Raw genomic sequence first — 18951 nt, 5'->3', positions numbered from 1 at the left:
TGCGGGGCTCGATCCCAGGACCCTGGGATCACGACCCGAGCCAAAGGCAGAGGCTTTAACCCACTGAGCCACCCAGGAGCCCCGCATTTCTTTAAAACAGGGATTGGAGGGCGCCTAGGGGGCTCAGTTGGTTAAGCCACTGCCTTAGGCTCAGGTCATGATCCCGGAGTCCTGGGATGGAGTCCTGCATCGCGGTCCCAGCTCCAATGAGAGTCTGCTTCTCCCTCTGACATTCTCTCCTCTCATACCCTCTCTCACTCAAATAAATAAATAAATCTTTAAAAAAAAACAACAGGGATGGGAAAACATTTTAAATGGTGAGATAATATGATAGGATTGTAGGTGATAGAGTCTCTGTTACAACTACTCAACCGTTCTGAGTAGCATGAAAGCAGCCATAGACAATGCAAATGGACAAAGCTGTGTTTCAATAAAACCTTCATATGACACACAGCTATTGTGGGTCTTGGTTTGCTGATCTCTCTTTAAAAGATAACTATCTTCAAACAAAAATAACACAATTATTACGTCTATGACACATGTAGAAGTAAAATGTATGACACGATAGCATAAAGGACAAAAGAGGGGGAAAAGTATTACTAAGAATCTTAGTCTGCATATGAGGTGGTATAATTTACTTAGAAGTAATCTGTAATAAGTTCATGACATAAAGCCTAAAGCATCCACTAAAACTAACAAAAGGCATAGCTAATAAGCTAATAATGGAGATAAAAACGGCATCATATAAATTACTCAATTGAAAAGAAGGCAGAAAAAGAGGAAAAAGGAAATAAATTATAAGACAAATAGAAACAGTCAGCAAGGTAGTAGGTTTAGACCTAATCACATAAATAATTATGTTAAAAATAAATGACTTACACATTCCACTTAAATAGCAAAGGCTGTCAGCTTGGAGAGAAAAGGAAGATTCAACTATAAGCTATCTTAAAGAAACACTATAGACTTAGGTTGAAAGCTAAAGGATGGGAAAAAACATGCCATGTAAACAAGAAACAAAAGAAAGCTGGAGTGGTTATATTAATATCAAAGTGGACTTTAGAAAAAGAAATACTAACTGTAATAAAAAAACACACCTCACAGTAATAGAGAAATTAAATTAACAAGAGCAAGTAATGATTCTAAATGTACATGTAGCTAATTCCAGAGTTCCTAAATACATGAAGTCAAAACTGACAAAAGTGAAAAGAGAAAGAAACCCACAGTTATGTTCAGGAAATTCAATGTATCTCTCTCAGTACTTGGTAGAGCAGTAGTCAGAAAATCATTAAAAATATAGAAAACCTGAACTGTCAGCTGACTTGATTTAACTGACATTAGTTAGAACACTATCCAACAACTAACACTGAACACATTTTCAAGTGCCTAAGGAGCATTCACCAAAAGAAATCTTATTTTGGGCCATAAAACAAAACTCAATAAACTTAAAAGGACTGAAATCATACATGGTATGTTCTCTAATCACAAAAGAATTCAGATTAACAGAAAGACAAGTGAAATTCCTTTAAATGAATTAAACAACACACCTCTGAATAACCCATGGGTCAAAGAAGAAATCCAAAGGAAATTTAAAAATATTTTGAGCTGATTTAAAATCAAAAGTACAACATACCAATTTATGAGATGTGGCTGAAGGGTGCTTAAAGGGATATATAATTTTAGATGCTTGAAGTTAGAAATTATCTTATGGAGAGAATGGAATATAATCACCTCGAAAAAAAGATTTCACTGCTATTTAAATGATCTCACTCTGCTGACAACCAGCAAATCGTGGACAAGACCATTTTTTTTAAATCTTTGTATCAGTCATGCAGCAGGTACTTAAGAAATGTTTACGTAAATGATTGCATTATGCACCAACACAGACTGTACACATCTCAACAAAAAATGGTTTTACAACCCTCTTGGTCCTTAAGAATATTTAGCACTGTGTGAAAGATCTGCTGGCAGTCAAAGACTGGTGAAATGCACAACTAATACTGCTTGCCTGTATTCTGTTATAACGAAATTACGGTAAGGTAAATTAAATTTTGTTTTACTCACTCATTTCTTCTTGTAGGGTTTCTTGTTTCTGCTTCTGAATTTTAATTTCTTGCTCCAGATCTTCTATCTTGCTGTTTTTATTAGCTAACTTTTGATTCAGTTCTTTCATCAAACGTTCATAATCAGCTATTTCCATATTCATCAACGTGGTTTGCTGGGCATCCTGCACATATGAGAAATAAAAGATCCACATAATAGTAGATCAGTTAATCTTATTTGTAATATTGCTAAATTGCATACCTGTAAATTATGCCAAAGGAATAAACACTTTCTATTAATGCTTTTCTGTAACACAGTAAGTTTACACATCATATGAAGAAGCTACAGTTGGTACCTTCTATTTTTGTACTTTTACAAAGTATTTTCATCAAATTTCATCAGAATTTTCATTAACCACAATTGACAGTTCTACTCATGGAGTTCTCATTTATAAAACATTAACATTTAAGCAACTCTTAAAACACCCTGATTTTTAGCCTCATCTTTGAATAAAGCAGAGAATAAAGCAGAGTCAAAGGTTTAAGTATAATATATTCCAACTTTTGACATTAATTAAAACTTCATGTGTCCTATAACAATCCTGGACAAAAAAATGAAGTATCAAACCATCTGTGAGCCTAGATTCTTCTGAGAAGATAGGACTGAGAGAAATCTTAAAACTTTCATTCTTTCGAGGCTAACAATTTATACACGATTATGTTAGTTCCTCAAAAACCTCATTTTTGAAATATTTCCTTTCTAAACTATCAGAATTGTTTAACACTGTGAATATTGACCTCCGTTTTGAATCTGGAGTTTTATTTTACCTTTCTAACCAGCTCTAATTCTTGCATGGTTTTCTGAAGCTGTTTCTTTTCCTTCCGAAGCTGCAGCTGAAGTTCTTCAAGTTCATTTATGGAACTGGCATGCTCCTGCAATTAAAAATAAAAATATCACCACTCCACCCCCCAAACAAACCAACATTAAAAACGTATTTGCAAGGGTCTATAGAATAAATCTGACATACTGTAATATAAAAAGCTTGAAAATCTTTTAATATTTAAAAAACACGCATCCCAAAATCATAGCTTGGGATTCTCAACTTCATAGCTGACATACATTATATATTAAAGAATTAATGAACTCTTGTATTCACAAAATCTTCTCATTACAAAGTCTTTCCTTCACTTAAATAATATGATGAAAGTATCACTATATAACATGAACTAATCCCACAGGACTGTTTTTACCTTTATCTTCTGCTCTTTCTGAAGTTTTTCGGCTTCCAGCTCTTTGTCTGCCACTGCTTTGGCTTTTTGGACTTCTAAAATCTGTACTTCTAATAACTTCGCATTAGACTGCAGTGTCTCAATACGAGCTAAGAGATCTTCATTATCAGAACTTAATTTTTCGCACTAGAATGACAAATGATTCACTACTGTAAACATGTAGAAAATATGTATAGGGGAGGGAGAATAAAATGATACATTATAAGATTACTGGCAGAGTATGAAAAGTAAAGATTTCAAAAACAAATCCACATAATGTAAAATCAAGAATAAGTTTAAAACTTTATTACTCTTAAAATAAATTTGGCAAACATTACAAGAGACCAGGCGTGCTGGCAGAGGAAAAGGCAAAAAACAAAAAGCAAACCAAAACACCCAGGGAGTGGAGATTAGAGCAATAGATAAGACAGGAAAGTTGCCAGTTTTTTATCATATTCTTCTCCCAACAATGGCAAGAACAAAATGAATTGTTTCTTTTAATTTTAATGAATTTAATTTTAATTTTTATGCAAAAATTTTGAAATCGAAATATACTTATTACATTTTTCACGTCTGCATTTACTCAATTTAAAATTACCTGAAAAGTCCTCTCAACAAAGTGAGTGTAGAGGAATGTACCTCAACATAATAAAGGCCATATATGATGCAACCACAGCTACATCATACTTCTCCTCTAAGATCAGGAACAAGAGAAGATTCCCACTCTTATTTAACATAGTGTTAGACGTCCTAGCCATAGCAATAAGTAAGAAAAAGAAAAGGGATCTAAATTAGAAAGGAAGAAGTAAAACTCTATTTGCAGATGACAGGATACTATGTATAGAAAACTCTAAAGACTCCACAAAAAATATGAGAGGTAATAAATGAATTCAGTAGAGCTACAGAATATAAGATCAATATACAGAAATCTGTTGTGTTTCTATACACTAATAACAAACTATAAGGAAGAGAAATTAAGAATAAATAATCCCACATAACTGCATCTAAAAGAAAAAAAAATACCTAATAACAAATTCAATCAAAGAGGTGAAAGATTTGTATGTTTAAAACTATAAGACACTGATGAAATGAACTGAAGATGACACAAATAAATGGAAGATACTCTATGTTCATAGTTTGGAAGAATCAATATTTTCTGAAAGTACAAATATTGTTATACTGACCAAAGCAATCTATAGATTCAGAGCAATCCCTATCAAAATCCAATGGCATTTTTCACAGAACTAGAACAACAATTCTAAAACTTGTACAGAACCACCAAAGAGCCCAAACTGCCAAAGCAATCTTGAAAAAGAACAACAAAACTGGAGGTATCATGCTCCCTGATTTCAAAATGTATTATAAAACTGTAGCACTCAAAATAGTATGGTACTGGCATAATAAGACACACAGATCAATGAAACAGAAAAAAGAGCCCCCAAATAAACCCATGTATATATGGTCAATTCATTTATGACAAAGGAGCCAAGAATATACAATGAGAAAAGGATAGTCTCTTCAATAAATGGTGTTGGGCAAGTTGGATGGACATATGCAAAAGAATGAAACTGGACCACTATCTTACACCTTACACAAAAATTAACTCAAAATGGCACAAAATTTGAATGTAGGACTTGAAACCATAAGACTCCTAGAGATTGGCAGTAAGCTCCTTGACATTAGTCTTGTCAATGATTTTTTGAACCTGACACCAAAGGCAAAGGCAACAAAAACAAAAATCAACACATGAGACTGTATCAAACTCAAAGGCTTCTTTACAGCAAAAGAAACCATCAAGAGAATGAAAAGGCAACCTACTGAAAAGAAGAAATTACTTGTAAATCTTGTAGCTGATAATGGGTTAATATCCTAAATAAAGAACTCCTATAACTCAATAGCAAAAGACCAAAGAATTCGATTTAAAAATGGGCAAAATACCTAAACAGACATTTTCCCAAAGACATACAGATGGCCAATAGGTACATGAAAAGATGTTCAACATCATGGATCATTAGAGAAAGCAAATCAAAACCACCATGAAATATCATCTCATCCCTGTTAAAATGACTATTATTAAAAAAAATATACCAACCAAAAACAAGTGTTGCCAAGGATGTTGAGAAAAGGGAACACTTGTGTACTGTTGGTGAGAATGTAAATTGGTGCAGCCACTGTGGAAAACAGCATGGGAAGTTCTTCAAAAAATTAAAAACAGAACTACTATATGATCCAATAGTTCCACGTCTGGGTATTTGTTCAAAGAAAACAAAAACACTAACTCAAAAAGATGTATGTACAGCCATGTTCATTGCAGCATGACTAACAATAGTCAGGATAAGGACACAACCTAAGTGATCACTGATGGATGAATGGATAAGGAAAATGTGGTGTATCCATACAACAGAATATTATTAAGCCATACAGAGTACGAAATCTTGCTATCTGTGACAACATGAATGGACCTTGAGGACATTACGTTAAGTGAAATAAGTCAGAAAGAGAAAGACAAATACTGTATGATTTCACTTATATGTGGAATTAAAAAAAAAACAAACTAAACTCATAGAGAGAGAGAGGGAGAATATGTGGTTGCCACAGGCACAGGGTGGGGTGTGAGTGAAATCACTGAAGGGAGTCAAGGGGTACAAAGTTACACTTGTAAAATAAATAAATAATGAAATGTAATGTACAGCATGGTGCTATAGTTAATGTTCGCAGCAGCAATGTCCACAATAGCTAAACTGTGGAAACAGCCAAGATGCCCTTCAACAGAGGGATTAAGAAGATGTGGTCCATATACACAGTGGAATATTACTCAGCCATCAGAAAGGATGAATACCCAACTTTTGTATCAACATGGATGGGACTGGAGGAGATTGTTAAGTGAGTAAGTCAAAGAGAGAGTCAATTATAATATGGTTTCACTTATTTGTGGAACATAAAGAATAGCATGGAGGACATTAAGAGAACTGAAAAATGAAGGGGGAGAAATTGGAGTGGAAGACGAACCACGAGAGACTATGGAATCTAGGAAACAAACTGAGGGTTTTAGAAGGGAGTGGGGTGAGAGGATGGGTGAGCTGGTGATGGGTATTAAGGAGGGCATGGACTGCATGGAGCACTGGGTGTCATACCCAAACAATGAGTCATGGAACAGCACATCAAAAACTAATGATATACTGTATGGGGACTAATATAATACACTAAAAAAAAATTTTGTTTTTAAATTTCTTTTCAGTGTTCCAGAATTCATTGTTTATGTACCACACCCAGTGCTCCATGCAAATAAGTGCCCTCCATAATACCCACCACCAGGCTCACCCAACCTCCCACCTCCCTCCCCTCCAAAACTCTCAGTTAGTTCTTCAGAGTCCAGTCTCTCATAGTTCATCTCCCCCTCCAATTTCCCTCAACTCCCTTCTCCTCTTCATTGTCCTCCATGCTATTTGTTATGCTCCACAAATAAGTGAAACCATATGATAACTGACTCTCTCTGCTTGACTTATTTCACTCAGCATAATCTCTTCCAGTCCCATCAATGTTGCTACAAAAGCTGGGTATTCATCCTTTCTGATGGAGGCATAATACTCCATAGTGTATATGGACCACATCTTCCTTACCCATTCGTCCATTGAAGCGCATCTTGGTTCTTTCCAGTTTGGTGACCGTGGCCATTGCTGCTATAAACATTGGGGTACAGATGGCCCTTCTTTTCACTACATCTGTATCTTTGGGGTAAATACCCAGTAGTGCAATTGCAGGGTCATAGGGAAGCTCTATTTTCAATTTCTTGAGGAATCTCCACACTGTTTTCCAAAGTGGCTGCACCAGCTTGCATTCCCACCAACAGTTTAAGAGGATTCCCCTTTCTTCACATCTTCTCCAACACGTGTTGTTTACTGTCTTGTTAATTTTGGCCATTTTAACTGGTGTAAGGTGGTATCTCAATGTGGTTTTGGTTTGAATCTCTCTGATGGCTAGTGATGATGAACATTTTTTCATGTGTCTGTTAGTGATTTGCATGTCTACATTGGAGTAGTGTCTGTCCATATCTTTTGCCCATTTTTTGACGTGATTATCTGTTTTGTGTGTGTTGAGTTTGAGGAGTTCTTTATAGATTTTAGATATCAGCCCTTTGTTTATGCTGTCCTTTGCGAATATCTTCTCCCATTCTGTGGGTTGCCTCTTTGTTTTGTTGACTGTTTCCTTTGCTGTGCAGAAGCTTTTGATTTTGATGAAGTAATAAAAAATTTTTTTACTTAAAAAAGTAAAATCTTAAAATTCTAATTGCAAGAAAAAATTAACTATGTATGGTCACAGGTATTAACTATATATAAATCATGATGTTGTATGCCTGAAACTAAAGTAACATAATGTTCTATGTCAATTATATCTCAAAAAAATTTTACCTGAAAAGTTGAATTCCTTAATTGTCTTGTAAGGTCTTCTATGTGATGCTCAAAATTATTAGCACGTTCTTTTTCCACATCCAACTGCTCTGACTGCTTATCATATTCTAATAAAAGATTCTTCAAAAAAAGACAAAAGGATTTAACTTCAGGCAATTATTATACATTCAACCAGTCAGACTATATTATCAAGCCATCTTGAAAGAACATTTATGAGTCTATTGAGTTCACGAGTCCATGAGAACATTTATGAATAAAGCTTAAAATATTTAAATTCAACATTTGGTTGAATAGCTAACTGGCATTATATAATTAGTATAATTCAGATGACTTTTAGTATGAGGGAACTATTAAAGGGCAAAAGGATTTTACATTTACACAATATAATATCTGCAAGTTAAGTATTCTAGTCATCAACAAAAATAAACTTCTGAAACATGAACAACATTTGGAGAAGGAGGAGAAAAAGTTTAACCTGGTTGCCTTCTACCGAAAGAATTCTGAAGAGGGAAATGTTTCAGGACCAGCCTAATAAAAGGTAGAAGTGCTAATGGAAGAACATGGGAAGATATTTTATAAAAACAGTCTCTTAAACTCTGTGACAAAATATTTAACATTTTCTGAACTCTAAAACCAACGGAATTTTCTTTAATATTTCTGGTTTGCCCCTACTCAAGAACAAAGTGCCCAGACTGGCCTTTTCATGACGTACTAGCAAATCAGGTTATCCTCCAAAATATGTACATGAGATTCACTATTTCCAGACTGTAAGTGGGATTTTTTTTTCCTTCCTCTCTTCTCTCTTACAAATCCTGTTTCCACTTTTGTTCCTGGAGAACTACTGACTTGTTCTTCACATAAATGAATTTGTGTGCAGAATAACAAAATCTTTCTGAGTTTTCTTTGAAAGTTTATTTTGGGAAGCCTAAAAAGTGGCCTTCATCCAGACCAGGACCTCTTGAGTCCTTTGGTCCCCTTCCCAGTCTCCTCTGAGGTCTCATGTGTGACAATTATATGCTCTTTCTGGTTCCTGCTTGCCAAATCTGATTCTTTTTTTTTTTTTTTTAAAGATTTTATTTATTTATTTGACAGAGAGAGATCACAAGTAGGCAGAGAGGCAGGCAGGGAGAGAGAGGAGGAAGCAGGCTCTCCGCGGAGCAGAGAGCCTGATGTGGGGCTCAATCCCAGAACCCTGGGATCATAACCCGAGCCGAAGGCAGAGGCTTTAACCCACTGAGCCACCCAGGTGCCCTGCCAAATCTGAGTCTTGGCCAAATCTAATTTTGTTTCTAATTCTGATTTATATATAATCAACTGTTCTCCACACTGGTAGCTGAGTGTTAGAATCTGGGTTTCAACTTTATGGTCTACTCATCTTGTGACAAAGGCAGGAATTGGGAATCTAGAATCTGGCTTAAAAATTTGTTTGTCCATGTTTATTTGTCTGAGGATTCTGTTACTTCCTGGCATCCTGAGAAATCATTTGTGTTCTTTTCCACAGAGAGAAGATTCCATGCTTGTTTTGTATTTGTGCAGATTCCTTTAACTCTATAGATCAGAGCACTTTATGCTCTTACATGCTAGCTGGTTGTCGTCGTTTTTACTCGCTATGGTTCTAACAGTTGTCAAGGGCTGCAAAAATTGAATACCAAAGCAGTCTCTAGTAAATAATGGCTCTCTACAGGAAATTGACTATAATCAGCAAAGAATAATTATGAATTATCATCCCTTCAGAACTGTTGCGTGTTAGATCTTTAAAAAAACTAATAAAGATGATTATTGTAAGCGGTATGAATACTGAAAAAAGAAATTGGCCAAATTTGTAAGTAATCCACAAATTTACTCAGCATCCTAATATTGATGCTCCCTAAGAAGCCTGACGGAGCTCAATTATAAGTTTGTTTTTATAAAAAGTGATTATCATGCTTTTTTTTTTTAATTTCATTTTTTATTTAAATACTAGTTAATACATATGGTAAAATCAGTTTCAGGCATAGAATTTGGTGATTCATCACTTATATATAATACACAGTGCTCATCACAAGTGCCTTCCTTAATACTCATCACTCATTTTGCCCATTCCCCACCCACCCTGTTTTTTTCTCTACATTTAAGAGTCTCTTATGGTTTGCATTCCTGTCTTTTCCCCTTCCCCTCTGTTCATCTGTTTTGTTTCTTAAATTTGACATATGAGTGACATCATAAGGTATTTGCCTTTTTCTGACTTATGGTGTTTAGCATAATAAACTAGCTCCATCCACATTGTTGCAAATGGCAAGATTTCATTCTTTTTGATGGTTGAGTAACATTCCATAGTAAATATATGCCACATCTTTTTTATCCATTCATCTGTCAATGGACATCTGGGCTCTTTCCAAAGTTTGGCTATTGTTGATAATGCTGCTCTAAATATCAGGGTGCATGCACCCCTTTGAATCACTAATTTTGTATTCTTTGGGTAAATACCTAGTAGTGCAATTGCTGGGTACTATGGTAGTTCTATTTTTAACTTTTTGAGGAAACTCCATACTGTTTTCCAGAGTAGCTGCATCAGTTTGCATTCCCACCAATAGTGTAAGAGGTTGCCCTTTCTCCGCATCCTCACCAACATCTGTTGTTTTGTTAATTTTAGCTATTCTGACAAGAGTGAGGTGGCATCTCATTGTGGTTAATTTGATTTGTATTTCCCTGAGGATGACTGATGTTAAGCTTCTTTTTAGAACATATCTGCTAGGAATGCCTGGGTGGCTCACTCTGCCTTCAGCTCAGGTCATGATCCTAGGGTCCTGCTCAGTGGGGAACCTGCCGCTCCCCCTGCTTGTGCTCTTGGGCACTCTCTCTGACAAATAAATAAAAATCTTTAAAAAAAAAATGTATCTGCTAGTCATCTGGATGTCTTCTTTGGAAAAATGTTTGTTTAGGTCTTCTGCCCATTTCTTAACTGGATTATTTATTTTTTGGGTGTTGCATTTGATTACATCTTTACAGATTTTGGGGGTGCCTGGGTGGCTCAGTGGGTTGAAGCCTCTGCCTTCGGCTCAGGTCGTGATCCCAGGGTCCTGGGATCGAGCCCCGCATCGGGCTCTCTGCTTAGCAGGGAGCCTGCTTCCTCCTCTCTCTCTGTCTGCCTCTCTGCCTACTTGTGATCTCTGTCTGTCAAATAAATAAATAAGATCTTTAAAAAAAAGAAAAGAAAGAAAAAGATCTTTACAGATTTTGGATACTAACCCTTTACCAGATATGTCATTTGCAAATACCTTCTCCCATTCCATAGGTTGCCTTTTAGTTTTGTTGCTTCCTTTGCTGCATAGAAGCTTTTTATCTTGATGAAGTCTCAATAGTTCATTCTTGCTTTTGTTTCCCTTGCTCCCAACAAGAGGTTTAGTAAGAAGTTGAGATGGCTGAGGTCAAACAGGTTGCTGCCTTTGTTCTCCTCTAGAATTTTGATGGTTTCCTGTCTCACATTTAAGTTTTCCATTCATTTTGAATTTATTTTTGTGTATAGTGTAAGAAAGTGGTCCAGTTTCATTCTTTTGTAAGTTGTTGTCCAGTTTTCCCAAAATCATTTGTTGAAGAGACTTTTTTCCATTGAGTATTCATTTTGGCTTTCTCAAAGATTAGTTGACCATATAGTTGTGGGTCTGTTTCTGGGTTTTCTGTTCTTCTCCATTGATCCATGTGTCTGTTTTTGTGCCAGTAGCATGCTGTCTCGATGACTACAGTTTGTTATACAGCTTGAAGTCCAGATGTGATGTTTCCAGCTTTGTTTTGCTTTTAATGATCATCATCCTTAAGCCTATCAGCATTGGTGATTTAATCTTAAATCTTTATGTTTCATCACAAATGGAATCCCTACCTTACTCAAAGATTGAGAAAATTTTATAACTATAAAACTTATTTAAAAAAAAAAGTTTTAATAGACTTTTTTTTTTTTTTTTGGAGTTTTAGCTTCACACCAAAACTAAGAGGAAAGTATAGAGATTTCCCATTACCCCTCCACCCCAAATGCAGAGCCTCTGACATTATCAACAAGCCTCACCATGGTGGTTTATTTATTGTAACCGATGACCTTTCAAGGACACGTCATCCTCCAATATCCAGAGTTTACATTAGGGTTCACTTTTGGTGTTATACATTTTCTAGGTTTGGACAAATTTAAAATGACATACATCCACCATTACAGATTATCATAGAGACAGTTCCACAAGCTAAAAATCCATAGAGGATTTTTCCACCTATTTTCATTTTTCCTTTTTCCATTTCCCGCCCCCTACCTATTTATCCATTTCTCCCACATACCCCTGGGTACCACTGATTCTTTTTTTCCAACGGTCTTTTGCCTTTTCCAGAATGTCATATATTTGGTATCATACATTATGTAGACTCTTCAGATTGGCTTCTTTTGCTTAGTAGTGGTATACATATAAGTTTCCTCCACACCTTTTCATGGCTTGATAGCTCATATCTTTTTAGTGCTGAATAATATTCCATTGTTTGAATGTACCACAGCTTATCTAGTCACCTACTGAAGGCTACTTTGGTTTTTCCCAAATTCTGGCAATTATAAATACAGCTGCTGTAAACACCTATGTATAGATTTTGTGTGGATATAAGTTTTCAACTGCATTGGGTAAATATCAGTGGTTACTACTAGATTGAATGGTAAGAAGAGTAGGTATAGTTTTGTAAGAAACTGCAAAACTTCTCCCCAAATGGCTGTACTTACTCCTTTGCATCACCACCAGAGTTCCTAAATGAGAGTTCCTCATTGCTCCAAGTCCTTGTTAGCATTTGATGATGTTGATGTTTAAGATTTTGGCTATTCTAATAGGTGTGATATGAGATAATAGGTAATCTCATTGTTTTCATTTGTATTTCCTTGGAGTAGCTTTTCATATGCTTATTTGCCATCTCTTTATCATCTTTAGTATGGTATCTGTGAAGTTTTTGGTCCATTTAAAAAAATCAGGTTTCTGTTTTCTTAGAGTTTTAGTGGTTCTTTGTGTATTTTGGGGTAACAGTCCTTCACCATATATATGTCCACTGCAAGTATTTTCTCCCAGTCTATGCCTTCTCATTCTATTATCTTTCGCAGAACAGAAATTTGTAATTTAAATGAAGTATATACAGCTTATCAATTCTTTCATGGATCATGCCTTTGGTGTTCTATCTAAAAAGTCACTGCCATACCCACATTTATCTAGGTTTTATCCTGCTTTCTTCTAGGAATATCACAGTTTTATGTTTTACATTTAGGTTTGTGATTCACTTTGAGTTAATTTTTGTGAAGGATATAAGGTCTGTATCTAGATTCCGTTTGTTTTGAATGTGCATGTCCAGTTGTTACAGCACCATTTGTTGAAAAGATTATCTTTGCTCCACTGTCAAAGAACAGTTGACTATATTTATGTGGTCTATTTCTGTGTTCTCTATTCTGTTCCACTGATCTATTTATTTATTCTTTCACCAAAACCACACTGTCTTGATTGCTGTAAGGTTATTCTAAGTCTTGAGGTCAGATTAATCCTCTTGTTCTTCTTCAATATTGTGTTGCCTTTTCTGAGTCTGACCTGTATCATTTTCCAAAGAACTTTTTACATTTGTTGAAAGGCATGTCTTTCTTCTCCTACGAGTATTCTCATTATGCAGTTATACTTTCGGTTCTTATCTCACAGTTCTTTGATATTCTGTTCTTTTTTCAGTCTTTTGAAATCTATATTTTAAACAAAGAATTTGGCATACCTGGTCTACCCATGCAGGAAATGAATAAAATACGTTATGGAATTCCTAAAATTGAAAGAAGCAAGCTGCTAATGGCTCATAAAAGACAAATAAGCCTATATATTTAAACTTCAAGTGTTTTAAAAAGTGAATTTGTCAGATACCTTTATATATTAAGGATATTAATCTCTTGTCATATTTTCATGTTAATTTTATATTTTATTATAGTGCAGTCTATCTTTTTCTTTGTAACTTCTTTAATTGCTTTAAGTTTTTAAGAAAGAAAACGTATTTCATATCCACAACTCAAATGATTTAAGTGTATTATACTAGGTTTTTTAAAATCCCTTCCACATTTGACAAAATTCTTTAACTCCATCTAGGATTTATTCTGGTGTGTGGGAGTGAAGTAAAAATCTGACTTAATTATTCTGAAGTAGTTATTTAATTCCTTCTTTGTTGGCTTCTATGTTTTCAAATTATACTGGAATAGTATGTAGCATAGCTTAGTATACCAACTAAGCTTGGTATTAGAACAGATCTGGAACCACACTGCCTGAATCCAATCCCGGCTTTACTATGTTACTTGCTCTGTGATTTCAGTCTCTTAATCTCTTTGTGCCTTGGATTTCTCACTTGTAAACTCACAACGTTAGTAACATATTTCTTGGGGTTCTTTCCAGAATTAAGTGTGATAAAGAAAAGTAAAGTGCTTAGAAGGGAGCCTGGCCTAGAAGAGTTTGTTGTTACATAGAAGTCTCAATATCTTCTGTTAATGTCTTATTTTTGTATCAGACCTGTATCACATTATTGTGGTTTCCTAATAAAATTTTAGCATCTGCTAAATCAAGATGTCCATTTTCCTTTTCCATTTTAAAAAAGTATTAACTACTCTTATAAGCTTATTTTCCATTTGAAACTTAGAATTACCAAGACTGCCCGATCAAAAAAAATCCTAGATTTTTAGTGAAATTGTTTTGGAGCATATAAACCAACCTGAAAACTAGTATTTCAAATAATAATAGTTGCCATATATGTGTTTTGCAGTTTTCTTCATGAAGGCCAAGTTTTCTCATTAAAGTTCTTCCAAAATTTTATTTTTTGGCTACTATGGAATTTTCTTCTTTCAATCAGTCCCACTTACTCTTTTATCCCTACCACTCACTTTCGTTCTACACAGTAAGTTTCTTAAATTTTGGTCTACTTGTCTATTATTGCCACTGACATTTAAGTCCTTAGAGGGAGGGAAATTAGTGTATTTGGTTGGCTGCATCTCCCTAGAACTCAGTATTTGGCCTGACTGTATAAATATTTGCTGAATAGATACATAAAAGAACATAATGGCTTTTATTTTACATTTAATGATGTCATTACAGTCTCATTTTATATTTTTATAATAGATTCTCATTTTAGGTTGACAAGCATTATTACCTCCAAATAATGCATTCATTTTCCTTTTTAAACCTGTTATTTGAGCTTTCAATTTATTCACTTGGCCAGAATATAAAATAATAACAGTAATAATAGTCATCTTTTTTGTTACTTATTTTATTAGGAAATCCCAAAACAGAATTTGGGTTTTAAAAAATAATAGCTTGAAAGAACTTTAAAGCTTAGACACTTAAAATCTTGATACTAGGATGCTACCACATTACACAAAAACAATAGAAAAAAGGATTCACTAAAAAGTACAAGGTGACTGTGTTATGGACAAGAGTTTTACATTTCTAATAATATTCCTTAACTTAGAAGTTACAAACATAACTTGCTATTAAAATAACTACTTTTACCTTATAGCTTTCTGCTCCTTGAATGAGATCTCTCATGGAAGTAGACAACTGATCCTTTTCTGATCGAACAGATTCTAGCTCTTCCCGTAGAGTCTGGGCCTATTTTAAATATATGGTAAGTTTTTTATGAACAGAAAAACTAAATTTTCTAACATGTAAGATTCTTGAATCTTGCATTTTTAAGTCCCCTTACCTCTTTTTTGCTAGAATCTAGTTCTTTCTTTGCCTTCACAGCAACCAGTTTTATCTTATTTATTTTTTCCTCTTTCTCTTTGGATTCTTTTTCCAGATATCCTAAAAACACAAAATGAAAGAATTATACATGAACTCTAACTGAAGAAAAATCCAAATTATTTACTTACTTTGGCCTTAGAAATTAACCTTTAATCAGGAACATAAAATCTGTAATTCGGAATTAAAAGTACTGAAATAAGTAGCAAAAATATTAATATTTTTTAATTGAAAGCTTATTCATTACCTAAGCAAGGCAAACAATGTAAAAAATGTTCATTTCCTGTAATCCATCAAAATGGCCTACTTTTTAAAAAAATCATTTCATAAGCAGCTAGAAATTGGAGAGGCTGTTAGGACTCTTTTATTAGAAGATTTCCTAGAGGGCACCTGGGTGACTCAGTTGGTTAAGGGTCTGCCTTTGGCTCAGGTCATTATCTCAGGGTCCTGGGATCAAGCCCCCTATTGGGCTCCCTGCTCAGCAAGGAGTTAATTTCTTCCTCTCCCTTTGCTCTTCCCCACCCCTACTTGTGCGCTCTCCTTTTCAAATAAATAAAGTATTTAAAAAAAAAAAAGAAAAGATATCCTAGAAACTCAAGTACCGTAGGACTTTTGGTGGCCATGTGCAAATCAGGGTCATGTAGGGGAAATACCAGACACAGTTAAATACTTAGCCTCCATAGGCACACTCCTCTTGGTTGGCAGGTGTGATTTTTACAACTAAACCCATAATGTGTTTTATGTATGCAATCCTGATCTCTCCCTTAATGTCTTTAGCAATGTCCTCTATTTCAACTTCTGTGTTCCAGATCTTACTTCTTGCTATTTCTGCTTAAGTTACAATCTGAATTTCTGTCCTTGCTCTTAATCTAGATGTACCTGTGCTCACAGCCTCTGCCTTCCTCTGCTGCTACAGGTGACTGTCTCTGTGTGTGCAGTACCTGCCAGCAGTTCCACTTCTGCATTTTATTCTGTACCTTCTCACTGACTCAGGCATCAGTGCAGCAATGCACACTCCTTCTTGTGCAGCAAATCCCCCTAATATATTTTTTCTAACATGCAATCAGGAAAATATCAAGAGCTTTAAAGCTAAGAGCAAACAGTGGAAGCACTAAACAGGATGGGAAGAGGTTACAAAGAACTAGTGAAACATCACACACACACAAAAAGGCAAATCACCACATTTCCCATCTGGATTTTGTCTCATCTCTTTCTTGTACAGCAAAACTGTGTTAAGAGTTGTGTACACATGCTCTGAAGTTTCTCTTCTTCCATTTTTTTTCTTGAATTCATTTCAATCAGGTTCTGGACTTAGCATATCACAGAACAGGTTATCAGGTTACCGGTGACCTCTATGTTGCTTAATCTAATGATTAGTTCATTGTACCAATGTTACTTGACCTATAGCAGCATTTGCCACGATTAAATATTTGTTTCCTCTTGAAACACTTCCATCACTTGTGCTTCACTGGTCTTAATTTCTAAGACATTTTTATGCTCTGAGTTTTCCTAACTCACTGGTTACTCCTTCTCAATCTCCTTTCCTGTTCCTATCTTACAAATTTTTAAATGACAGATAATGTCTCTGATCTTTTTTTTTTCTATATTCCTTTCCTTGGTGATCTCCATCTCACGGCTTTTAATGCAATTATTATGTTAACTGCAACTTTTTATTTCTGGTCTAGCTACCTCCCTCTAGCTACCTCCTGCATATTTAGCAATCTACATGACATCTCCATTTGGGTTATTTTAACATGTCTCAAACTGAGTTCCTAATCTCATCTAACTCCACTTGCTCCAATCATCCACAAGTAAAATAGGATTCATCATTAAATCTTTAACTTCCTCCTCTCCCTCTCCCCCACCAGACTAACTGGGCACTAAACTGAAGCATTATGGTCACATTCTTAACATTTAAAAGTATTTGTTTCTTCATTTTTAAAGGGGAATAAAACAGCTACCCCCTAATGTTAGTCTGATGAAGATGGATTAGGAGAAAGTCCCAACTGCTCTGCACACGTTCTACTGCTTTTGTGATGGGACTCCTGTCCCTTCAGGAACTACTTGGTATGCTCCCTGATGTTATATATGTTAACATACATCCGCCTGTTCCCTCTTGCCTCTTCTCTTCTTAAATTTCTCATTCTTCAAGACACAATGAAAGTATAGCCTATTTTGTGATGTTTTTCCTAACTCAAGACAGACAGTTAATCATGCCTTCCTATAGTGCCAGCACTGTATCTTGTCCACACCTCAAACTACTGCAATGACAGCCCCTTCTGGCATTGAACTCTCTGAAGAACTGGTCTGTATCTTAATCACTCTGCTATTACCATAGCCTGGACTTCAAACAAAATTTGCTAAATCAATGGAAAGTCCCAAGACAATCATGGAACCATTTATAAAGGGAATCACATCAGTCCTTTGGATTACATAAGAAAGTGGTAATTTTGGCAGGGAAGGCAAACAGATGGCAGAGAAACAAGAATGGGGACATTAGAAAGAGACAGCTAGGGGCGCCTGGGTGGCTCAGTGGGTTAAGCCTCTGCCTTCGGCTCGGGTCGTGATCTCAGGGTCCTGGGATCAAGCCCTGCATTGGGCTCTCTGCTCAGCGGGGAGCCTGTTCCCCCTCTCTCTCTGCCTGCCTCTCTGCCTACTTGTGATCTCTCTCTCTCTCAAATAAATAAATAAAATCTTAAAAAAAAAAAAAGAGACAGCTAGTTATTACAATTTAACAACTCATTAACCGGTTACCACATTTCTCAATAGATTCTAACACTAGAAGAATGTGTGTAATTCACTGCAACGCCATAGGCAAAACCACACTTACCTATTTTCTCTTCCAGCTCTTTTACTAAAGAAGATTGATTATTCTCCACAGGTGATTTCTCTAAGGAATCCTAGATTTTATAGGAAAAACAAGAAAGAAATCACTTCATTCCCCATGATGAACTGGTTATCATGTCATGCATGAAAATATCCTCATTAAAGAAAATTCACATAAAAAGCAATTTGATGAAGTCTTTTTCTTACCTTGATAGACCAGGTAATACTGACTTTATCATGCATACAGTATTTACTATTAAAAAAAAAAACAGTAGTATCCAAGGCCAAGATGAACAACCTAACACATATAAAACACATAATGGAATAAGGATAAGATTAAATGACTACAGTTTGTCATACTTTCATAAATTTTTGGAGAAAAATCTAAAATTTTGGCTGAAGTTAAACACTGCAATAGCCCAGTTTTCTGCTCAACAGTGCTCTTTAAGAATTAAAGTATTAGGGGCGCCTGGGTGGCTCAGTGGGTTAAGCTGCTGCCTTCGGCTCAGGTCATGATCTCGGAGTCCTGGGATCTAGCCCCGCATCGGGCTCTCTGCTCAGCAGGGAGCCTGCTTCCTCCTCTCTCTCTGCCTGCCTCTCTGCCTGCTTGTGATCTATCAAATAAATAAATAAAATCTTTAAAAAAAAAAAAGAATTAAAGTATTA

At 35.5% G+C, this 18951-nt stretch overlaps 1 protein-coding gene across 2 annotated transcripts in view; it reads right to left on the bottom strand.

The window, feature by feature from the left end:
• Positions 1-18951, bottom strand: part of GCC2 (GRIP and coiled-coil domain containing 2) — a 56080-nt gene that overhangs the window by 25999 nt on the left and 11130 nt on the right. For both annotated transcript variants that reach the window (XM_032842431.1, XM_032842429.1), the window contains exons 7-13: positions 18290-18359; positions 15422-15522; positions 15229-15327; positions 7718-7837; positions 3291-3455; positions 2868-2972; positions 2062-2224 (exon numbers count right to left, since the gene is read on the bottom strand). In XM_032842431.1, the coding sequence (XP_032698322.1) occupies positions 2062-2224; positions 2868-2972; positions 3291-3455; positions 7718-7837; positions 15229-15327; positions 15422-15522; positions 18290-18359 (823 nt within the window). The remainder of the gene's footprint in view (positions 1-2061; positions 2225-2867; positions 2973-3290; positions 3456-7717; positions 7838-15228; positions 15328-15421; positions 15523-18289; positions 18360-18951) is intronic.

The sequence above is a fragment of the Lontra canadensis genome, unplaced genomic scaffold, assembly GCF_010015895.1.
Source record: "Lontra canadensis isolate GAN:19392208 unplaced genomic scaffold, GSC_riverotter_1.0 scaffold130, whole genome shotgun sequence".
NCBI classification, from domain to species: domain Eukaryota; kingdom Metazoa; phylum Chordata; class Mammalia; order Carnivora; family Mustelidae; genus Lontra; species Lontra canadensis.
Note: the sequence above shows the minus strand (reverse complement) of the source record. Positions and strands in the feature narration are given on the sequence as shown.